The 26014-nt window shown below is 37.3% G+C and overlaps 1 protein-coding gene across 2 annotated transcripts in view; it reads right to left on the bottom strand.

Moving 5' to 3' along the window:
- The window catches only part of ATF2 (activating transcription factor 2), a 64799-nt gene that overhangs the window by 7259 nt on the left and 31526 nt on the right, over positions 1 to 26014 (bottom strand). For both annotated transcript variants that reach the window (XM_049773435.1, XM_049773436.1), the window contains 4 exons: positions 25831 to 25917; positions 15184 to 15333; positions 12213 to 12419; positions 157 to 262 (listed from right to left, as the gene is read on the bottom strand). In XM_049773435.1, the coding sequence (XP_049629392.1) occupies positions 157 to 262; positions 12213 to 12419; positions 15184 to 15333; positions 25831 to 25917 (550 nt within the window). The remainder of the gene's footprint in view (positions 1 to 156; positions 263 to 12212; positions 12420 to 15183; positions 15334 to 25830; positions 25918 to 26014) is intronic.

Genomic DNA, 26014 nt, shown 5'->3' with positions numbered 1-26014 from the left:
CTGATAGATCCCCTTCTAATATAACACTGCACAAGTTCTGCTATTTAATATTAAGTACCACCCAGTGCAGTCTCCATGTTGTTAATGGTGGTGTGGCTCACTCTAGCAGTATTTCATGATGCAGCCTAAGGCTGTAGGTAATGGAACATTACTCACTATGATAGCCAGATTTCTTCTGCATGGCGGTTACAGGGCAATCTTTATGAGCCAGAAGAAGCTGTTTCAGCTGTGCCACTTCATTTCTCAGCAGGGTGACTTCACTCTGAAGAAGAAACAACTTATGTACCTTACCAACATCAGATTAAACACTTTTTACTGTTTGAAACAAAAAGATGAAGCAATGAAAATAGGACATCTCTAATGATATGAAGGAACTGTTTAAATATTGAGTGAGTACACATTAGTTTTTTCTATTTTTGCATTAGTCCAAAACCTTGAACTTTTGGGGGTATGGAGGCTAAGGATCAAATCCAGAGCCTCACACAAGCACAGAACGTGATCTACTACTGAACCACATCTCTTCATTCAGAGACAGTAACGTGGCTCAGAAGTAGCAACTCTGCTTTTGTTGGGTGTTATTTGGGCTCAAACCCAGGGAGGGCATAAACTCTACTGTGCCAGGACACTCTCCAAACACCCTGAGAAACCTCTAGTGGGAGTTTCAAAATCAAGCCGATACGGCAGAGACTAAAAAACTTACAAATACTATATAGTGGATTATTGGTATATATTATTACCAATGATGACATATTATTAATGGCATGATTTGTCACCATTACTGTCAATATAAGAATTATAATTAGCAGTACTGAACAAATTTTTTTTTTTCGGGCCACACCTGTTTGATGCTCAGGGGTTACTCCTGGCTAAGCGCCCAGAAATTGCCCCTGGCTTGGGGGGACCATATGGGACGCCTGGGGATCGAACCGCGGTCGCGATCTTTCCTTGGCTAGCGCTTACGAGGCAGACACCTTACCTCTAGCACCACCTCGCCGGCCCCACAAGTTTATTTTTAATTTTATTTGGGGCCAGAGAGACAGTACAGCTGGTAGGATACACGCAGGCAACCCTAGTTTGATCTGATAGCCCATAGGGTCTCCTGAGATACCAAGAATAACTCCTGAGTGCAGTCAGGAGTAATCCCTGAGCGTCTCCATGTATGCTCCAAAGCCAAAACCAAACATTTTGTAACACTGTTAGTGATATTGTTAATCACTTCAGATTTCATTCAAACATTTTAATATCACACCCTCCCAAGGAGTCAATTTCTTTCCAGCACTGTCTCAGGGTCCCATTTCCCCTTCAAAACCCTCTATGGCTTGGTAGATGTCAATTTTGTAGTGCCTTTAGTCCTTTATTCTCTTACTGTGTTTCTTTATATTCCACATATTAGCAAGATCATCCTATATCTGGCCTTCTCCTTTTCACTAATTTAACTGAGCATACTTTCTAGCTCCATACATATAGAGGAAAACTGCCTAGTTTTGTCTTTTTGTTTTGGGGCTAAAACTGGCTATGTTCAGTTTATTCTTGGCTCTGCATTAAGGGATTACTCCTGGTGGGCTCGGGGTTTGGGGCTCCCGCAATCAAGCCCGAGTTGGCTACATGCAAGGCAAATGCCCTATCTGCTGTGATGTTGCTTTGGCTTTGGCCCTATCTTTTTCAATACCTATGCAATATCCTATTGGGTATAGACACCAGTCTTTATACCACCTGTCCCCCATTCCACCTAGAAGTACTTGGGGCTTATTCCTGGCTTTGTGCTCAGGGATCACTTCTGGTGATGTGTTTAGAGGACCATATGCAGTACCAGGGAACAAACCTGAGTAAGCTGTGTGCAAGGCAGGCACTCTCCCATCCCACTGTACTATTTCTTCAGCCCCATACCACTGTTAGTTTTTTTTAATTTCCTAATTAATTTTTTGGTGCCAAAGACTGAACTCAGGACTCTATAAATCCAAGGTAGGTTCTCTACCAGTGAGCTACATCTCCAGCGTCTAACAGTGTCTTTTCTGGGTCACAACAGGCTATGCTCAGACTTAGCCCAGCAACGCTCAGGCAACCATATATGGTGCCAGAAACAAACCCAGGTTGGCTGTGTATATCACAAGCACCCTACCTGAGTTCACCCAACATTTAACATTTTTAAAGCAAAACTGCTTATATTTTTCCCTTTTGTATTTTGATGACTGTAACTTATTTCAAATACAATATTCTATATAAGATGTAGGGTTTTTGCTAATTTTCAGAAATATAAGTGCCAATTTTTGTGTTACTGTATTAGTAACTATTAATGTCTGTTCTTACTGGGGTATGAGGAGTTATTTGACTCAACAGATTTACACCCTTAATTCATTTTTCTTCTCTTTTTTCCATTTCTGCCACTGATTTTAAGTAAGTCTAGTGAGCCTAAGCTGCTAAATTATCTAAAATTCAGCCTGCCTGGTTAAGAACATAAGGATTAGAAAATGGAAGTATCTGTTTTTTTTTGTTTGTTTGATTGTTTTTTTATTTTTGAGCCATACCCATTTGATGCTCAGGGGTTATCCTGGCTAAGCGCTCAGAAATCGCCCCTGGCTTGGGGGGACCATATGGGACGCTGGGGAATCAAACCACGGTTCTTCCTTGGCTAGCTCTAGCGCCACCTCTTGGGCCCCGTATCTGAATTTTTTAAATACACCTGTTTGCCTTTTTTTTTTTTTTCTCCATTTAAAACATGAATAGTTAGTAAATCCAAGTAAGTAGAGGTGCTCAAAAATAATTTTTTTGAGGCCGGAGGAATAGCATGGAGGCAAAGTGTTTGCCTTTCATGCAGAAGGTCATTGGTTCGAATCCCGGCTCCCCCAAGCCTGCCAGGAACAATTTCTGAGCGTGGAGCCAGGAGTAACCCCTGAGTGCTACTAGGTGTGACCCATAAACCAAAAACAAAAAAGTTTTTTTGAAAATGTTAGCAATAAATTCAAATTATTTAAATGTAAGAATTAGTAATTAAAAATAAAAATAAAAAAAAAAGAATTAGTAATTAGCACTAATTTATGTGTGCACGCATGCTTTAGATTACTATGTGGGTATGTGTGCATAAACATTTTGGTGTATATGTAATAGTACTTATCATATAGAATGTCTGTTTTGGGGCCACACTTGGTGCTCAGAAGCTTCTGTTCTCAAGAGTGACCACTGAGGATGCTCAGGGAACTTATATGTGGTGCCTATGATTTGAACCAGGTTTGGCTACAAGGAAAGTGTCTATCCTCCTGTACTATCTCTGTCCTATCTCAAAATCAAGGACTGTTTTGCTCTTTGTATTCTCAGATACTAGGAGACAGCTTGCCATAAACTGGTAGGTAAAATGTTTAGATAACATCAAGATAATGCTATGTCCAGGATATTGGTGAAAAAAAAAATCAGTTAAGACAAAATGAGATAGCTTAAATAATACTGGTCAGAGGTCCTAGTATTGTTCTTTTCTGATTTTGTTTTAGAGTGTATAGCTGCAGTGTACAGGGCTAGCTTGGAGCATGAGGAACCATGGCACCAGGGATCGTTCCTGGGTATTAACCTTTTGAAATTTCTCCCCAGTTCCTGAATCTTATTTATGTCAACAATCTCACTAACATAATTAATTTTTCTGTTATAAAGCAAAAGTATTTTATAGCATGGTCTCAAATGCATAATTTTAAAAATCACAAAAGCTTTTTCCTCAAAATATTATTATGTTCATTATACTACAAACTGAGTGCTGAGTTAGATAAAATTCCTAAAAGCAGCTATAAGGTGATTTTTAATTGATATAAATAGCTGACTTAAATAATTACTAAAAGTTAGTATTATGGCTATTCACCTAATTAGATTCCCTGGTTCATTATTAACAAATGTGAAAATGTCACTAGTTAACAATGGGTAATGCGGGCCCGGAGAGATAGCACAGCGGTGTTTGCCTTGCAAGCAGCCAATCCAGGACCAAAGGTGGTTGGTTCGAATCCCGGTGTCCCATATGATCCCCCGTGCCTGCCAGGAGCTATTTCTGAGCAGACAGCCAGGAGTAACCCCTGAGCACCGCCGGGTGTGACCCAAAAAAACAAAACAAATAAACAAACAAACAAAAAGCCACAATGGGTAATGCACTCTGAGATCTAAAAAGCTAAGACATGTTACTTTAGCAGGGGTTTATTTTCTGGAGAGGTGTATAATAGGTGATGCTCAGGGATTACTCTTGACTCTGAACTCCAGGAATTATTCCTGGTGGTACTTAGATGACCAACTGGGATGCCAGGGATTGGACCCAGGTCTGCTGTGTGCAATTCAAACACTGTACCCACTATATTACTACTGCAGCCCCCAGCTTATATTTTTGTTGACTAAATTTTAAAATGAAGTCCTAATAAAGGAAAAAAACTGACGAGGAAATTCAAAATTAAAATTGAATGTTTTAATGTAATTTGTATATGCCTAAAAAAGAAAATATACAAGTGTGATGTTACTTGTCAAAACTCAAAAAACCCGATTATTCCTCAGTTGGCACATATATTATACACTTCTCATTTTATACGTGTATAAACATCAATATATAAATTTATATAAATATACATATATCATCACACTTCTCATTTTATACAAGTATATATAGTGTCATGCAGAGATTCCCAAGAATTCTTTACTTATCCAGCACCAAATTCTATATGCATGGGTAGGAGAGACAGCTCAGCACTGGTTTTATAGTAGGAAGCCCAGATTCCATTCCTGGCACTACAAATCCCCCAAGCACAGAGCAGAGGAGTCCCTAGAAACTCCCATGTGTGCACACATAAAAGATTCTTCATAGAGCCCTTACGCTACAAAAAAGATAAAGTGGTAAAATATATTAATATTTTTATTTATTATGATAGAAACCTAGTTTCCTTAAGTCAAAGTATATTTAAAGATGTGAAAAAGTAAATAACAAAACATTCAATATTAAATAAAAAGAAATATTTTTATCCTATTATCTTCTCCAGGGCTATTATAAACTGAACTTGAATTGGATTTAGCCTCCTAAACCACTTCTAGTATTATGTATATTAGATTACTTATAGAACATGCAAAATTATCTTCTAGAGTCATTTTGAAGATCAAATGAAATACAAACATGAATGTTCTGATTATGAGCAGATATTTCTTTTTTGTCAAAACAAAACATATTTATAAAATACAACAGCTGAAAAAATGTTGATTCAAAATTAAATTGCTTTGACATTAAAAGGATTATGTTGGCATTGCTCAGATTATGTTCACTCTACTACCTATTTCACTGCAGTCAGATTTTATGCCCCTTTATTGGGGGTAGAGGCAAAAAAAAAACAGGAGGATGTAGGGGCCAGATAGACAAATACAGGGTTAAGGCATTAGCTCTTGCACACGGCCAATCCTGGTTCTATAACTGGCACAACATAGCACCTAATACTGTCAGGAATGATCCATGAGCACAGCCAGATATGACCCAAAAACTCACGCCCCCCCAACTCCTAAACCAGGTCTAAACATTATGTAAAATTTTTGCTCTTTTGGTTTTTGGGACACAACCCTGGGTGTGCTCAGTGCTCATTCCTCTTTTCAGGAATCACTAATTCTGTATCTTGGGGACTATATCCAGGTTGGTTAATCACAAAGAAAGTATTTTCCCTGCTGTATTATCTCTCTGGCACCATATTACATGAAGCTTTTAAAAAACTTGTAAGACAAATTTTGAACTGAAAAATTGAGTGTGATGTGATGATTATGCAGTGAAATATTAGGTAATGTGGTTACTAAACATTAAAATGAGCAGTTAGTATTTAAATGTATATTTAAATAGACTAAAATGATAAGATCATGGCCAAACTGAGTAATTCACTAATCAAAACTTTTCATTAATATCTGGTCACAGACTGATGACCAAAAAGTCCACATACCTATGATTTTTGACATTCTAGTTCATCCATTACTTCCAAAATTAAATAATATTGAATGGCTTCTTTTGGGGGGCAAGTTTCTGACTACTGTAGATATATTTTATGTTCTGCCCTTACAAAATTAATGATTAAAATATTGAAATTCTGCAGGGTTGGCAATATAGTACAAAAATAAGGTGCATGTTTAGCATGCAGCTGAGGGTATAAAACTGGTTTGAAACTAGTATATGGTCCTTTAAGCACAACTGGGTGTGGGCAAACAGGAAACAAAATTTAAAATAAAATATTAAGATTTCTACCATGGGGCTGAAGAGAGAGCATGGAGGTAAGGCGTTTGCCTTTCATGCAGAAGGTCATTGGTTCGAATCCCGGCATCCCATGTGGTCCCCTGAGCCTGCCAGGAGCAATTTCTGAGCGTGGAGCCAGGAGTAACACCTGAGCGCTGCTGGGTGTGACCCAAAAACCAAACAAACAAACAAAAAAATTTCTACCACACTGTCCTAAGGGTTCATTATGAGTGCATTAAGTCCCACTTATGAACAATATGGTTCCTTATATTATACATATTTATATACATTTATGAAGATGATAGGCTTACATTTTAAAACTACCTTGCAAAATTCATAGGAATAATCCTCTCCTACTGTTATGAGTACCTGTCCCCTTTGCCAGACTACAAATTATTTAAGTACTAGGACTTTGTCTTTTTTACTCCTATCTCCTGTGTCTATGAAGATGCTCTGCACATAATACACGTTAATGACAGAATAATAAATTAGCAATATTTGCATAGTGTAGTTATGACAAAGTTTTCTTTGTCATATGAAAATCCACTTGATTTTCATAAAGTACTAAGCATTTAATTTGGAGAGGTTTCTCAATAAAAGTTAATTGAAAAACAGTAGTAGGTCTCAAACTCAGGACAAAATGAAAGAGGCAACTATTACCCTTCCCCCTTCTTTTTTTGGGGGTATGGGTCACACCCGGCAGTGCTCAGGGGTTACTCCTGGGCTCTAAGCTTAGAAATCGCTCCTGGTAGGCTCAGGGACCATATGGGATGCTGGGATTTGAACCATCATCCTTCTGTAGGCAAGGCGTATGCCCTACCTCCATGCTATCTCTTGGCCCCTACCCTTCCCCCTTCTAGAATTAAAATTTTCTCTAGAAGATTTAAAACTCAGGGGTAAAGAGCAACATCAGAGAATAATATTTTTAGAAACTAAAACAGATACTATGTAGCATTTTCAATTTGTTGTCACTCCTTTTTATTTCAATTAACATTACTTAATAGAAAATAGGGCCCGGAGAGATAGCACAGCGGCGTTTGCCTTGCAAGCAGCCGATCCAGGACCAAAGGTGGTTGGTTCAAATCCCCGTGTCCCGTATGGTCCCCCGTGCCTGCCAGGAGCTATTTCTGAGCAGACAGCCGGGAGTAACCCCTGAGCACCACCGGGTGTGGCCCAAAAACCAAAAAAAAAAAAAAAAAAAAAAAAGTATCAGAAAATAGATTTTTTTATTACATTCTTGTTACTTTAATGAACCAAGAAAGAAAACCATATTGACTTATGAGTGAAAATTCCTTACATATCCAGAGCTCAAAGAAAGCTTTTACTCATTTATTGACAGCTATATACATTCTACAATACCTATGGTTTTAATAACACAAACTTTTTTTGAGCAGGGAGCATATGTGATAGTGTTAGGCAAGTGTCTAAAAAGAATCACTTGAATCAAATTCCTGGTTTAGTACCAGTAATACCTATTGGGTTTCTTTTTTGTTTTGGAGCCACCCACCCACCCCAACGGTGGTTCAGGGATCAGGTGAATGAACCCAGGTCTATCATAAGCATGGTCAGCACTCTACACTGCTGCACTATAACTCTGGCCCCACCCAGTGGCACTCAGGGGTTAATCCTGGCTCTGCGCTCAAAAATCACTCCTGGAAGGCTCGGGGGACCACCACATGGGATACTGGGGATCAAACCAGGTCCATCCTGGGTCGCTGCTTGCAAGGCAAATGCCCTACCACTGTGCTATCGCTCTGGCCCCAATACCTAAATTTTAAGAACAAAATTCCCAAGTTTCATCCACCATGTACAATGACTGACTGTTAATGAGCAATATTACTGTTAGTAAGAAAAGACTTTGCCTTTAATTCATAAAAAATGCATGCTGTAATTGTAATCTAAGTTTAAAGACAAAGTCATAGAGATGAAAATATTTCAAATTAAAGATAACAAAATTATACATTAACTCTAAAACAATAGTAATTTATAATCAACATTTTTACTACCATGAATGCCGCTAATACAACTGATGAAATTGCCCTTTTACAATGGCTTTATAAAGCAGAAATATAATTAAATTCAGTGAATGGGGAAATACTTTTTTGAAGTACAATGTGAACTTGGGAAAATATGAACACTAACACCTCAATGTTCATTAAAAATTTTTATTATGTATTATAAGTAACCATGGGTCATTACTGCCTACCTCAGCTGATCAGCTGAGTCTGTATGTCATGTGAAGGATTATTAAGAAAATGTTGAGTTGATAAATGTTTTCACATAAAAGAGAATTTAATTATTTCTTTGACATTCAATTTCTTTATAAGTCACTCTGTTCTTCACAGTTTAACTGTTTTGCTGTCGGCAGATTGAGTGTTTTCTCCTTAAATATACGATAAATATTTTAGCTCTTCATACTGCAAAAACTAAAATGATAGTTTCTAAATTCAATTTAAAATAACATTTCCTCACTCAAAAATATTTATTTTACATTAAAGTGCTGTTCTTACATATTTAGCAATACATTATAATTAGGGACTAAAATAACCCACAGGTGCTGTTTTAAATAAGAGCTAAATTACAAACAGACAGCCATGCAAGGGTACAAAATAAAAGGATGAATTAAAATTACTAGAAGTATTAATTCAAAGAGTGAAGAAAGCAGAAATTTCAAATTCATTTGCCAGTTTCATGTAAAAATAGCTTTGTCTCCCTGACTCATTCATAAAGTTTTATAACTTTTCTTTCATTGATTTATAATTATTCTTTTTAAAATGTTTTTGAGAACTTTTCCAAATTTATTTATTTATTTATTTATTTTGGTTTTTGGGCCACACCCATTTGACGCTCAGGGGTTACTCCTGGCTATGCACTCAGAAATCGCCCCTGGCTTGGGGGGACCATATAGGACGCCGGGGAGATCGAACTGCTGTCCATCCTATGCTAGCGCTTGCAAGGCAGACACCTTACCTCTAGTGCCACCTTCCCGGCCCCTCCAAATTTATTTTAAATAAAGAAAATAAATTAAAAAGTCATATATCCATTCAACTTCGTAAAACTAACTTGAAGACTTTCTTTCCCAAACAGCCAGGCTTCTTAATCCCCTCTTCATTACTATTATCATAATACACTGTCATTCCTAAAATTATAACTCAGCTTAGGGATTTGTTTTCACAACTCTACAATTATCCACCAAATTAATAATTCATTAAAGTTAAGTACATATGCTTTAATATTTGACTTTTTAGTAATTTCTTGGTGGAATTCCCACAGTAATTTAAAAAGTTTCATTTTTAAGTGAACAGTTCATTTATTACTTAGTTTATTTACAATGTATAGAATCTCCCTCTAGTTATAATACACTTTGATAATTTCAAGAAAAATATTCATTACCTGTTAACCTATTTTATCCCCATTCCTTTCTCCAAGCATCTACCAATCAATCCTCCACCAATCATCAATTCACATTTTGTTTATATGGAGTTGCCAATGCTTTCTCTTGGCTGTGCTCAGCTATCACTACTGGCAGGCTCAGGAAATCAAATGGGGTGCTGGAAATCAAACCTGAGTCAACCACATGCAAGGCAAACACTACCCACAATAATCTCTCCAGCCCCTTCACTCCTTTCTTTTTGTTAAGTCACACCTAGTGGACCATATGGGATACTGATGATCAAAACCAGGTCGATCAAATGCAAGGCAAACAAATGCCCTATCCACAGTATTATCTCTCTGGCCCCTTAACTACTTTCTAAGGCTCAATAATACTCAATTTTGACTGCAAAACTCACCACAAATTTCTTGCCCAAAACTTTTTTTAATAAAAAAGTGAGGTGCAACTCTTATGTAAAACATAAAGAAAAAAAAATATATTGTGTGGGGCCCGGAGAGATAGCACAGTGGCGTTTGCCTTGCAAGCAGCCGATCCAGGACCAAAGGTGGTTGGTTCGAATCCCGGTGTCCCATATGGTCCCCTGTGTCTGCCAGGAGCTATTTCTGAGCAGACAGCCAGGAGTAACCCCTGAGCATCGCCGGGTGTGGCCCAAAAACCAAAAAAAAAAAGAAAAGAAAAATATTGTGTCAATATTATTTTAAGGGGCTGGAGTGATAGCACAGAGGTAGGGCATTTGCCTTGCATGTGGCTGACCCAGGACAGACCTGGGTTTGATCTCTGGCATCCCATATGTTCCCCAAGCCAGGAGCGATTTCTGTGCACATAGCCAGGAGTAATCCCTGAGCATCACCAGGTGTGGCCCAAAAAACAAATAAAGAAACAAAATACATACATTTAAAAACAGGATGCAATGATTATATGGTGGAATACAGAACACACAATTTTTAAAAATCCATTTACCCATTAATATATATTTAGGTTGTTTCTAGCATCTTGTTTTTTTTTTTTTTTTGTTTTGTTTTGGTTTTTGGTTTTTGGGTCACACCAGCAGCACTCAGTGGTTACTTTTGGCTCTATGCTCAGAAATCACAGCTGGCAGGCTCAGAAGACCATATGGGATATGCCAGGATTTGAACCACCATCCTTCTGCATGCAAGGCAAATGCCTTACCTCATGCTATCTCTCCGGCCTATTTTTTGTTCATTTTATAACATTTCCCAAGATTAATTCACACACATGGATCTTCTTTTTTGTGCAATTTAAAGAAAATTCCTAATAACACACACTTTTCACCTCTTTTTATTCTTTGTTATATATCTTTAAAACTAACACTTTCTTTAGATGGTCAACAGTGCCAGTAGTTTAATGCAGAGGAAGGCAAAGATGCAGAGCTGTTTGGTCCTGCAGTGCCGGGGATTACCGTGGGCCACCCCAACAGTGCTCAGAGGCCTCCAGGGTCATACCTGGCAGTGCTTGGGGAATTCCAGGGCTGTATACCTGGTGATGCTCAGGGACCATGTAGTGTCAGGGATTGAACTGCGATTTTAGGTCAGATTTTTCTGCAGAAAGTGGATGAGATCATTATGTGACACATTTTAAATATTGAGCTGATATTACTGAAAAACAAACAAAAAAATGGTGCAATGATTATGCAGTAAAATATAGTAATCACAGATTTAAAAGAGGGGGCCAGAGAGATAGTAATGGATAAGGCACTGGCCTTGCACATGACTGACTTCTGTTGAATCCCCAGCACTATATGGTGGCCCCAACTACTGACAGGAAAGTTCCCTAAGCATAAAGCCAGGATTAAGCCCTGAGCACCACCGGGTGGGCCCCCTCCCTCCCAAAAAAACCCCCACACCCATTATTTTTAATTTTTAAAAAGAGGAAGAAAAAAAAACTTGATGCCATCTAAATACCATCATTTAATTGTTTAACATTAAAAACTAAATGAGAGGGAGTTTTAAATTCTTCTTACCTGCTAAAAAAATGAAAAAATATATCTGAGGCACATTGACCAAGGAAGCAGTATAAAATGGTTCTACTGCCATGGGCCAAACTGTACCTGTTCTGTGGACAAAAAGAGTTCAGTTTCCAAAGCTATGCATCTGGCACCTCTCATAAGCATTTTAAACTTTGTTCTTTGAACTATGTATATGTGTATATATATTCAATTCTTTGATTTATGTCTACTTTGAATTATAAGCATCTTTTAAAGTGAATATTTAAATAAAAATATATTTGTAATTCAAAGCACAAAGTAAGTTCAAAATAAAAACTACTATTTAAGCAACATACTTGGATATAAACCAGAAAATAAATATTTTAAAATGTCTTTCTTATAAGTCAGGTAACTTAGATATGTTTGTACTACATAGTATAATGTCTTCTTTTTTATCAGCATTGAAAAGTTTTCTATTACTTCATCTCAGCATCCAAGTAAGTTTATAAAACTTTGCTTTAATATGATTCCACACATGCCCAAATATTATGATCTGAAAATAATTGAACAGCTGACTGAGAAAAATGGGTAAGAGTAATAATATCTATTGACACTTTTTGTTTTAAATAAAATTAAACTGACATGTATATGCATCCTACCTGTAGTTGGCCATTTAATGAACTCAAGTCTTCTGCTTTTTTCTCTAAAGACTGAACCCAGACTTTCCTCTTCTGTCGGCATCTTGAAGCTGCTGCTCTGTTTCGCTCCAAAAACTTCCGCCTTTTCTCATCAGGATCCTCATTAGCTGCTCTCCTTCGACGACCACTTGTACTTTGTGTCTGTGGTGTTGTATGAGCTGGAGATGCCTAGAATTACATCAATGTAAATTTGTTCCATTTATATGTAGTAACTGAATTAACAGATAGTACAGAAGGGAAAGAAGAGAAAGCTGCTAACTGTACCTCAAAGTTTCATTGTACATATCATTATTTAGGATATGAGAAAAATTCCCTGGGTTTAAATTTCTTGAAATAAATGAGCACTACTAGTAAGAGTTTTAGTAATCCACTATCGTAGAGTTTGCATATTTTTACTCTCATGAAAATATAAAGAAATTAAAATACAATAGAAACTACTGTGCACAGAGTTTATTGCTATAATATATTGAGATTATTTAATCTTTTGAAACTCACCATAAAAACAAGAGTTAAAACACAACTTCCTATTAAAATCACTATGGTATAAAACCCATGTTCTATGCTCTTTAAAGTTTTCATGGTGCCAGGAATGAATGCAGGGTTTCACACATGCTTGGCAAATAGCTCTACTTCAGAGTCACAACCTGGCCCTTCTATGCTATTTTTTATATTAAAAATATCAAAATTATTTTGATAGTTTCCTGAGCACAGCTGGGGATGACCCTGACCAAGGAGCCTGAAGTAACTCAAGCACTACGGTAGAGTATGCCCTCACCCTAAAAGTCGTTGGATCTATAAAATTTTTTTAAAACATGGTTTCTCTAAATTAAGGAATTGGGGAAAAAAATACATTTTTGTGCACTTGGATCTTTTTTGTTTTGTTTTGGTTTTTGGGTCACACCCTGCAGCACTCAGGGGTTACTCCTGACTCTATGCTCAGAAATCGCTCCTGGCAGGCTCGGGGACAATATGGGATGCCAGGATTTGAACCACCGTCCTTCTGCATGCAAGGCAAATGCCTTACCTTCATGCTATCTCTCGGCCCGTGCACTTTGATCTTAACCAGTTTCTAAATTTTAGGGTCGGTCTTTATCTAAGGGGTAGGCTCATATCTTCTTGGTAGATGCTTTGGGTGGAATTCCATAGAATTTCCAGTTTTCATTTTAACTTGTTCTCCTGCTAATGGATAGAATAGCCTAGCTACCTTGAATCAGTCTGAGACAGAAATCTTCAGTAACTAGTGGTGACTGTCTAATGTCCAGGATTAAGAACAATAAAGACTCTCTGAGCCTCTTACAACCCCCACAACTCTGCCACAAAATACGTGCAGGAAATAAATGCCTTGAAATAGTGCAAAAACAAAACAAAACCCAGGACTTTGTAGCATAGACACAAAGTCCAAAGAAGCATAAAAATAATCTTTATTGGGACTGGAGTGTTAGTACAGCAGTAGGGCATTTGCCTTGTATATGGCTCACCCAGGATGGACCCGGGTTTGATCCCAGCATTCCAGATGGACCCCAAGCCTACCAGGAGTGATTTCTGAGTGCAGTCAGGAGTAACCCCTGAGCACTGCCGAGTGTGGCCCAACCTCCCACAATAATATTTTATCAAATTATACTGTAAAATATTACATATAAAATGTCTAATAAATATAATAGCAAAAGTTAACATAAGCTTATCATAAATTATTTAGGGAAATCACTGCACTAGTTTTCAATCTAGATATTACAAAAATATGGTCATTTCTTTTCTAAATAACTAGCATTTAAAATTATGAGTGTTAAGTCATTTATATTATATATAATATTTTAACTTTAATAAAGATCAGGTATTAGATTATTTCTTTTACCTACATAATTGCAAGTTAATCTTTTAGAAAAATATTTTTATGTCTGGCTTCAACAATGGCAACCTTGAAATATTTTCTTTTCTTCATCCTTTCAACTTTCTTAGTGATAATAGCAGGTTTTCTCTTTTACTCATTTGGCTGAATAGAAGAAAACAGTTTTTTTAAAAAATAGTTTTAATTCATTACAGCAAAGATAATCACAAAAATCAGAAACAGAAATGATTAGAGTTACAAGTGCATTATTCTTATGCCTAATAAAGATTTGGGTCTGCTTAGTTTATATTCCTCTCCTTCTTTATATTCATTACCATTCATTTAAGAAGTATCTGAGTATGTGACCTCCCCCTACTGGAGCACAAGTTTGTGAGCCCCAGATACAACATCAACAAAGGGAGGTTAATTTTATAAACATAGAAAGTTAGGTCCAAGAAAACTATAGTTTGTAGAACAAATAAGTTACATCAATTTTTCAGTACCTTCTAAAGATGAAAAAGTCACACTCAGCTTACAGCCAACATGAAATGGCCATGGGGCTACAGTTAGCCCAAGAGGCTATTTGTTAGATCCTGAATTACACCATTAAGACATAGTCACTTACTTACTTTTCCTCTATTGGTCCCCAAGTAAAAGTTGTTTGGTGGATAACAACCGTAGCTACATTCTACTTTATTTTAAGTAAAATGAAATTCTGTTACCTAGATAATTATGCTTAGGAGACAATCTAAAACTTACTGTTTATTCATTCATGTCATTTTAATTGGTATTTTGCCTTTTAACACCAATATTATACTTAATTAGAGAAGATAGGAGTGATTCCTGAGTACACAGCCTAGTGTGTAACTACCACCACCACCACCAACACACACACACACACACACACACACACACACACGTCCCTGTAAAGGGGCTACGCCCAACAGAACTGAGTTGTGGGACAAACAGGGTGACCCTATAGTGTGGCACCTAAGGATGCAGGGGAGGTAGATAGCGCAATGGCTGCCATTTTGATCTATTTCCCTGGGGTCTGTATTTAAGTGTTTAAAAATGAGAAATGCAGAATGATGACAACTACACACATACCGGAGTTTCTGTGGTGGATGTGGCTGGCTGCTGCAATGACTGTGGTCGAGATTCTTCTGATTGATTTCGAACCAGTCCACTCCCATGACCTTTGACAGTATCACCATTAGTAACTGGGGGATGTTGCTGGGTCAAAGCAGCTTTCAATCTCTGAAATATAAACGCCAATTAAAAACCAAGCCCTCTGCTTTCCACACAACATAGTCTTTGGTTATTTGTTAAGGAATGCACATAATACATAGCTAAAATTTAGCTGTGGTTTATAATATCACACTATATTCCTAAAGTCATAATAATCACTAAGAACAATAATAACTTTGGAAAGCTTCTGAGTCTTCATTTAGAATATTCTACACATCCCTATTTCAATTCAGTTTTAAGAATGAAAAGTATCTGTTTTGACTGAAAAGAAAGACTTTTGTTCAAATTTAAATAAGCAACATAATTAGGTACACTTTCACCTTTTTCCTTCCTCCTCATTCCTTTATTTTGTATCCCACTCTTCTCAGGTTTTACCTAGATTTTTAGACCTGAAGCTTCTCCTTTCCAGATTTTGTTTCCTTTGGATCTTTGCTTATAAGGACCAGATGCTGTTGCTCCCCTTATTTAATTTGGGGGCCACATCCAGTGGTGCTTGTGGGTTGCTCTTTAGATTCATAGGAGACTATAAAGTGCTGGGGATTGAAGCTGAGGGACTATGGCCCATTAAGCTATCTCCTTACCTCAATATTGCAGTTGCCTGCTGACTCCTAGCTGACCAGATCAGTTTAATGTCAGTTTTATCCATTGTACTACCTCTCCAGCTCTCTCCTCTTGAAATTCTTTTCTTTGAGGGAAGATGACATTCTTTAAATGCCTGTGCTGAAGTTAGGACTGACTTTCCTTTCTTTTCCTGCCAAAAGGTTTGAACTTTATTTTTCCTGAAAAGAACAATTCCTCCCTCTAGTCTGAGTCCACAGCTCTGAGAATACAGAAGGGACCAGTTCCTAGGCTGTGCAGAACAAGTGGACTTCAGGTACACTTGCTGCCTGCGTCTTGTGGCTGACAGAAATGAACACCTGTGTCATAGAGGAGCTCATAAAAGACTTTTTATCAGCCCCGAATCTCTCAAGTGACAAGTGGAGAGAGAGGAGAGCAAATTTCCTTCTCAAAGCTGCTGTCTCTTTCCTACCATCACAAAAGCTACCCAGGGAACTTCCACCAGCAACAATATAATCAAGTGCATAACTGGGGAGAGGGAGGCTACAAATGCCAGGACTGTGAATTTTTTATTTTTGGTAAAAAACAAACAAACAAACAAAAAACTCCAAAACTCTAAGACCCACTCCTATTAGTATTTATTACTTTTTCTATGAGTTTTGAAACAGAGACCATCTGTATTTTTCAAAGTAATAAGTGAGAGAAATTTTCCTTAAGTTAATTTAAATCCTGGAGTTAAACCTGAACCTCTTTCATTTCAAACTATTGCTTTTTCCACAGCACAATACTTCATGTACTATTCTTAGTAGAATAAAATAACCAAAATCAACAAAGATAATATAAGGCTGATAGCTTCATGATCACCAAGTCTTAAGAATGCCAAGTGTGATACTGCAGCTATAAATTCATCAATATGCTCACTCCCAGATCAAGTATGCTTACCTGCTCCCTTTTTTTTCCCATTTTAAAACTTTTTTAAATTAAAATATTTATTTAAGCACCATGATTACAAACATGTTTGTATTTGAGTTTCAGTCATAAAAAAGTGCAGCCCCCCTTCACCAGTACATCCTTCCCACCACCAATGCCCTCCATCTCCATCTTCCCCCTCCTGCTGCCTGTATTAGAGACAGGCATTCTATTCCTCTCATTCACTACCATTATGATGATAATTGTGGCTCATCAATCTTTGTGGTAAGCTTCATATCATGGGCTGGTCCTTTCAAACCGTATCTCTATTGTCTCTAGAATTTATTACCAAACTATCTTTAATTTTTCTTAAATCCCATAGATAAGTGAGACTATTCTGGATCTTTCTCCCTCTGACTCATTTCACTCAACATAATAGTTTCCATGTCCATCCATGTATAGGAAAATTTCATGACTTCATTTTTTTTCTGACAGCTTCATAGTATTCCATTGTGTACATGTACCACAGTTTCTTTAGGCACTCATCTATTGTGGGCATCTGGGTTGTGACTATTGTAAATAGCACTGTAATGAATATAGGCACACAGAGGGCATTCCTATATTGTATTTTTGTGTTTCTAGGATATATCACTAGGCGTGGTATAACTGGATCATATGGGATCAAATTCCAGTTTTTTTGAGGAATGTCCATATTATTTTCCATAAAGGCTGGACTAGCATCCTCACCAGCAATAATGAGTTCCTTTCTCCTCACATCCCCTCCAACATATTGTTCTTGTTGTTTGTGATGTGTGCCAGTCTGTGTACCTGCTGCTCCCTCTGTATTGACAGACTATGCTATGAACTGTAAAAAGCACCATATTGTCCTGGTATGACTTACATACCTATACTTATATGACTTACATGCCTATACTGTAAAAATATTGGCAGACATAAAGTACTGCATTTCACACTTGGGAGTGTTCAGGAATAACTCCTGGCTCTGTACTCAGGAATCCCCACTCTTGGTAATGCTCAGGAGCTATATGGGATGGCAGAGATCGAACCCCAGCCAACTGTGTGCAAGGCAAGTATCCTACCTGCTAAAATATTGTTCTAACTCCTTGAAATAAGTATTATTATGTAAAATATTTTCTGGATACCTTTAAGAATTTAGATAAAAATCCTGGTTCTTACCTGTATTTTTATTAAACACACAGAAAAGAATACTCACATTTACAGCTAATGACACAGTATACTTTCAACTGATAAAGTGTAAGAAAGTGGTTTAAAACCAAAATAAGTGACTTCTGAATCAACTTACTAAGAGGGTAGGAATCCTTAGTATAAAGAGGTAAGATGTAAGTGGAAAGAAGCTGGAAAGCGTTAACAGAACAAAGGAGGAAAACCTGCTAACTATATCTTTTAAAAACAGTGTTAAGACACCAAAATGACAATGATCAATATCCAGTGCAGTGTCATGTTAGGGCTTTCATGTCTGGAAATAAAATGTGCACAAATATAAAACAACAGATGAGATGCAAAGCTTGATACATTATGTTGATAAAACATTTTCAAGTATTTAGGTAGAAAACATCATAGAACTGAAGAGCATTTAAAGTTTTATAGTGAAGGGTTTAACTCTTAGAATTAATGAAATACAGTAACTGCACATAGGGGAGTCTGAAGTACATAAACATCACTCTCTTGAATAATCTTTAGTAGGGCAAGTTACTACCTTATAGAGCACTTAAAAGGATCATCAGTATTCACTCATTATCCTCTCCTGACTGCCCTAGGGTACACAATATTCATCCAGTGAGGAGACTCTAATGTGTGCTCCATGCTGTTACATTGATTACAATGGGCCTGACTCGGGAGATACGCCACTGGGTATATAAGGAAAGGATTTTCAAGGGTTAATCAACGTTTCTCTCAACCACAGATTTTAAAAGCAAAGGTAAAAAACCGTATGCTAAAAAATTGGAATATGATAGAAAAAGCTCATCAAATATTAATTCACAAATTCTGTAACAAATATAAAGATGTTATTCAAAATCATACAGATGTTACGTTACTTTAAGGAAATGTGTTTTGGTTCAAAAGTTTAATAAAAACTATTACAATTTTATAATAAAATTTTGAAGCTAACAGATACTGGAAAACACAAATAGTACAAACACTTGTACAGATAAAGAAACTCAGATCTAAACAGCAAAATTATCTTACCAGAACCATAGTGGGTTAGCAACAGCGATGACTAGAAATTTTGTTGGATGACTCCTGATATACTAAAATTATCTTAAGTAAAAGTTTTCCATCTAAAGGTTTTGTCTAGTATTAAATATTCTAAGTATATTAGTATTCATTAAAAACATCAAACATCAGTCATTACTAATATCAAATTTCTCAAGATAGAGAAATTTAATATAAAGTTTGAATAAGAGAAAATAAAACTTAAATGCTTATTTTCTCCAACATAAACAATAAAACCTAAGCATACTTTTGTTTGCAGCATTAGGGATCAAATCCAGGTTCTCATAATGCAATTCCCCTACCATTGAACATCACTTTAATTTTAAGCCAAATGAATATACATTGTTTAAAAGAAAACTAAATATCTTTATCATTATATTTTAAAACAAACTGCTTTAGAATTTAGTTGTTTTTCTTTTATTTTTTACCGTTTGTCTATGTATCTATGTATCTATCTATGTATGTATGTATCTATCTATCTATCCATCCATCCATCCATCCATCCATCCATCCTATTCTAGTCCATCCATCCATCCATCCATCCATCCATCCATCCATCCATCCATCCATCCTATTCTAGTCTAGTCCATCCATCCATCCATCCATCCATCCATCTATCCATCCATCCATCCATCCATCCATCCATCCATCCATCCATCCATCCATCCATCCTATTCTAGTCTAGTCTATTCTAGTCTATTCTAGTCACATCCAGCAGCACTCAGGGGTTACTCCTGGTTATACGCTCAGAAATCACTTCTGGCTGGCTCCGAAGACGATATGGGACGCCGGGATTCAAACTGCTGTCCTTCTGCATGCGAGGCCAGTGCCCAACCTCCATGCTATCCCTCCAGCCCCTATAGTTTATTTTTAATGACATAAAAACAATTACTCCAGCAAAAACTTTTTCTTTAATGGTGTAGCCTGTGTCAGTTACCTTAAGGATAGTTTGTTGTGCTGACATATTTTATAAGGTAATCTACTAAAAGTAATTTGCTATTCAAACTCTATTATATATGTTGAACTCTTCAAAAGAATTTTGACCACATCTGTCAAAACTTAGTGGGAACAAACTACTCCATCATGGTTCAAAGAAAAAACATAATGTTCTCTAGAAACAATTTATGAAAAAGTCAGATCCATATTTCATACGTGCCACAAAAGCTCATCAGAGTAATAACCCTCCTTCTCCTGGGTGTTATTCTACCATCTGCTGCTCTATTACTTATCTTTATTTTGCAACTAATTAACAGCATAATCTTCTAAATTCAGCAAGTTAATTATCATTATTGTGGTCTTTGCAGCATCATCAGTCCTCATGAAGTCTTGTCTCCCCACCCCCAGAGAACATATGAAAATGAAGAAGGTTGGAAGAGAGTCTGTTTCTTTGGAGCGGGCTCATTAGGTGTTTGCTGATTAGCTTGGCATGCAGAGGCAGGTCAAAAGAATTCTGCTGAACATGAGGTTCCATGCAGGGCCCAACTAAGTTAATGTAGGTTTCTGAACATTTGCCAAGATGCCCTCTGTCAGCTCTCAGTAGAAACCTCCTGTAGAAAACCTATGGGCTACCCACTGTGTGTAAAGATCATATCTCAGTTTTGTCACACAAGACTCAAAGGACTCTGAAGGACAGTACTCAAATATTACTAAATCTTCTAAAAACTGCACAAATATTAACATTTCCTTATTTTTGATTTCAATAGAATATAAAAAATGTTTTATTAGAAGAGTAATAAGGTTTATATGCTTAAGAAAACTTAAATTTAAATTAAATAAAACATAAATTTGGTGAGACCCAGTGAAATTTTGTAGAAAATGGTTGAACACAGTAATTTTTCTGTAGTGCTTAAGGCAATGCAAAACTTCCATAGATACTCCCTCCATTATTATTTTTGAACTGCATATCTTAAAAATATTCTCCCAAATCACCTTTTCCTGATACAATATTAACATGCTGACACCAGCACAAATGAGTGGTAGCTCAAACTTGAATGTGGTTTCATTAATACAAATTATAGAGCTGGCATCAATGTGTTAAAACAAAATCAGTAAAGGCCTTCCTTCCCTAAAGACTTGACTCCCCTGAGGACCACCAAAAATACTTGACCCTCTCACTTGGCAGGAAATGTTAAAAAAATTAAGATGACAACTACTGAATTTTTTAATACCAATGAATACTTGTTAACTAAAATTAGAAATAGTCTTTAAATGAAGTTGAGACAAAATATATGAATACTATTAAAAAACAAAACCCCAAAATATTCTGATTTGTTCCCTATAATTAATAGATTTATCCCTTACACATAGCTACTATAGTTGTTGATGATAATGACATTCAAGATTGAAAATTTGTAAATCTGATACTAAATGTTCACTCCTTGGGTTAGTGAAAACAGAGTATAATATTTGATTAAAACAGGAAACTAGGGGCTGGAGAGATAGCATGGAGGTAGGGCTTTTGCCTTGCATGCAGAAGGACGGAGGTCGAATCCCGGCATCCCATATAGTCTCTGGAGCCTGCCAGGAGCGATTTCTGAGCATAGAACCAGGAGTGACCCCTGAGCGCTGCCAGGTGTGATCCCAAAACAAAAAACAAAAAAAAAAACAGAAAACTAATGTTGATATATAAATTAATTTCTGTTAAAGAAAAATGCCAACAATTAGAATTCCCGAAACATTCCAGGTAACTGACATTTTTAATTACCAATGTAGGTAGGTTAGCTGAATAGCAGGGCAGTGTCTAATCTATTATTTTTTTTAGGGCCACACTCAGCAGTGCTCAGGATTTACTTCCTAGCTCTGTGCTCAGGAATTACTCCTGCTGGACTTGAGGGACCATATGGGATGCCAGGGATTGAACCTAGGTTGGCTGTGTCCTAATGTATTATTTTGGTAAGTGAGCTAAACATCTATGATATAGTAAAAATAGAAATACATTATAAACATACCAAAGGTGGCACATTCCCAAACCTATAATTAAAATTAGAATAAGAAAATAATAGACATAAGAAAAGGCATGCAATGATAATGTTCAATGGCAGGGCCTTGTGCCTGCTCCGCTTGTGCATTGTGTGAGCCATCTCTCCCATCGGCAATGCATATATATGTGGAAGTTCCTTGCAATCCCAGAGAGCACAAGGATCAACAACCTGGAGTACTTGTCCCAGTAGTGTCAGGCCTGAGCTGGGTGTTTGGACCAGCAGGGTCAACCTTGTAGGGCTTGGGAACAAATCCTAAGTCTCAAGATTTCTAGTCATGTTCTCTAGCCCTGGAGTTTTCTTCCAACCCTACGAAGTACTGTGCTACATAACACAAAACTCTAAGAGTCATTGTCATCAGGGAAAGAAGTAAATAACTATAAAAGTAGGCTGTCAAAATTTGTGCATTAAGCAAGTTCTATCCTTTTATGTCTATATGAAATAAGTAGAATAGGCGCTTCAATACAATGTTTCCACTGCAAGAAGCTAAACAAGGGCCCGGAGAGCACAGCGGCATTTGCCTTGCAAGCAGCCGATCCATGACCAAAGGTGGTTGGTTCAAATCCCGGTGTCCCATATGGTCCCCCGTGCCTGCCAGGAGCTATTTCTGAGCAGACAGCCAGGAGTAAGCCCTGAGCACCGCTGGGTGTGACCCAAAAACTAAAAAAAAAAAAAAAAAAAAAAAAGAAGAATAGTGATGCACATTTACAGCCCAGGATCTGACCTTGTTGTCATACTCCCTTCCTATTCCTAGCATCAACTGAAAACAAAAGGATAAATTACACCCAATTATGTCAAAAAAGGATATATCAACAGGAAAATGGATAAAAAAATTTATGGTGTATTCAAACAATAAAACTGTACTAAGCAATAAAAAGTAGCAAACTTTATAAAAATGTATAAAAATTCAGAGTGTAGAAACAGCATAGTGAGTAAGGAGCTTTTCTTGCACATAGTTGACCTAGGTTCAATCCCCAGCATCCCAAACTCTGTACTCAGAAATCACTCCCTGTAGTGCTTAGTATCATATGTGGTACTGGGGGATTAATCCCATTTCATCTGCAGGCAAGGCAAGCACCCTACCCACTTTACTATCTCTCTGGCCCCAATAACAGACTTATCATAGCTCTACATGTAAATAATATGTACAATTTACATATGAAAGGCTTATTAAATAATAACTGAAGGAGGCTGGAAAGACAGTACAGTGTGAGTAAAGCATTTGCCTTGCATGTGTCTGACCTGAGTTCAATCCCTGACATACCTACCATATGCTCCTCTGAGCACCTTTAGGAGATCATGATTCCTAAGTACAGATCTAGGGATAAGCTCAGAGTTTGTTGCTGGGTATGCCCTGTCCCCCCAAAAGTAAATTAAAGTAAACAAGAAACAGAAACACAGACAAGGCAAAAATCCAAATTTGATCCCCAGCATCACATGGTCCCAAGCACCACTAGGATCCTTGAGCACAGAGCCAGGCGTAAACCCTAAACAGAGCCAGATAAAACCAAACAGATAGAAACACTTTTATTTTATTTTATTGATTTCCCAGTGACCAAAAAGCTATAAACAGAAGTGGTAATTTTAATGGATTTTACAAATACAGCTTATTCTTGTAAGCATTCTAAATCTCATATTTCCTTTTAAATGATAGGGGAAAAATTCCACTGACTTTGTAAAAACATTTTCAAATGCAAATTACAATGATAGGAACAATTTCTTTTACCCCTACTTCTACTCAAATCTGTTACTAATTGATATTTTCTTTCTTAAGTGGTTTTGGTTTTCTGAGCCAGACTTGGCAGTGGTTGGCAGGACCATGTGATACCAAGAACTGAATCCCGGTTCTTGATAGAAAGCTTGTATGCCAGTCCTCTAAGCTATTTCTTCAGTCCTGAAATTTTCATTAGTACAGTAAGTTTAAAGTAGTAAGTATAAGAAAAAGTTTAAAGTAGCAAGTATAAGAAACTTACAAGTGAAGTTCTTTTGCTATCAAATAAAGTTTCAGAGAATACTAAAACTTTCATCTGACCATTCTTTTGTTTTTGGGTCACACCTGGCGAAGCTGAGGGGCTCTGTGTCCAGAAATCACTCCTGGCAGGCATGGGGGATCATATGGGATGCCGGGATTTGAACCACAGACCTTTTGCATGCAGTATTAATCAAAAAGAAGCCATAAAAACAGCTTCTAATCTTCTATCAAGATCAGAAAGCTTAAAAAATTTGGGACTCAGAGAACCCAGAGTAAGTATAATTTCTCTTACCGATGAGAAAATTAAAACAGCTAAAAGTAACAATATTATAGTAGCAAACAACAATAGTATTAAAAATACCTTTTCTGATTCTTAATATAGCTTATCTTTAAATAGAAATACTAAGTTTTGGGGCCGGAGAGATAGCATGGAGGTAAGGCGTTTGCCTTTCATGCAGGAGGTCATCGGTTCAAATCCCGGTGCCCCATATGGTCCCCTGTGCCTGCCAGGAGCGATTTCTGAGCCTGGAGCCAGGAATAACCCCTGAACACTGCCGGGTGTGACCCAAAAAACACACACACACACACACACAAAAAAGAAATACTAAGTTTTAATGCCTGAAGCAATGCAAAAATAGGGGCTTCATTACAAATGAAAAGAAATGTTTATTATATACTTTATTAGAACTGTTGCTTATACTGTTCTACTAATATGTACTATTTAAAAACACTCAGCACTAGTTTCAGTTGTAATATTCCTATCCTTCACTAGGAGGAGGGTTTATTTTAAAAAGTCAGTCAGTGGACCTGACAGCACAGCGGTAGGTGTTTGCCTTGCATGTGGCAGACCCAGGAAGCGACTGGGTTTGGTTTTCCGCATTCCATGTGGTCCCCCCCACCCCCCGCTCCCCCGCCTGCCAGGAGTGATTTCCTGAGCCAGGAGTAACACCTGAGCGGTGCCATTTGTGACAAAACAAATGTTAGTCAGAAATCAATAAATTAATGTTAAGAATAAAGTATTAGTGGTGCCAGAGCGATAGCACAGCGGTAAGGCATTTATATGCCTTGCACTCGGCCAACATAGGACAAACGATGGTTTGAATCCCGGCATACCATATGCACCCCGGAGCCTGCCAGGAGCAACTTCTGAGCAGAGCCAGAAGTAATTCCTGAATGCTGCCAGGTGTGACCCCAAAACAAAACAAAACAAAACAAAAAGAATAAGGTATCAGTAACTAGGGTCAGTATGATAATAGAAACATTTCTTTTCATAATTTCATTTCCCAAAATTTTTCTATAGTATTATACAATCTAAAATTTTATGAAGCATGATCTAAATTATACATTTAAAAACTATTTTTTGTTTACTTTTGTTTTTTGGGTCACAACCAGCAACGCTCGGGGATTATTCCTGGCTCTGTGCTCAGATATTGCTCCTGGCAGGCAGTGGGGAACCATATGGAATGCTGGGTATCAAATCGGGATCTATCCTGTGTTGGCCGCATGCAAGGCAAACACCCTACCGCTAGCTATCGTTCCAGCCCCCATTTTTTGTTCGCTTTTTTGGGTTTTTTTGACATTTAAATTTTTTTGTTTTTGTTTTTTGGTTTTGGGTCACACCCATCAGCGCTCAGGAGGTATTCCTGGCTCTATGCTGAGAAATCACTCCTGGCAGGCTCAGGAGACTATATAGGATGCCAGGATTTGAACCACCGACCTTTTGCATGAGAGGCAAATGCCTTACCTCCATGCTATCTCTCCAGCCCCGACATTTAAATTTTAACTGAAAAAAAATTTAAATAAGCTAGAGACATTCAGAGAGTAAAACCTTACCATTTTTGCTTCTGACTGGACTGGTTGAGGGGAAGAAGGACCTGGAATTCCTGGAACACTAGGCACCATGGTGACTGGTCGAACAAGCTACGAGAGAGAGATTAAGAAATAACTGCTAGGCATTCCATTAATATTTAGTTGTATCAAGCAATATTAAACAAATTATTCATACCTACTAAAGGGC

The sequence above is a fragment of the Suncus etruscus genome, chromosome 5 (assembly GCF_024139225.1).
Source record: "Suncus etruscus isolate mSunEtr1 chromosome 5, mSunEtr1.pri.cur, whole genome shotgun sequence".
Taxonomy (NCBI): domain Eukaryota; kingdom Metazoa; phylum Chordata; class Mammalia; order Eulipotyphla; family Soricidae; genus Suncus; species Suncus etruscus.
This window is presented reverse-complemented; position numbering and strand designations above follow the sequence as displayed.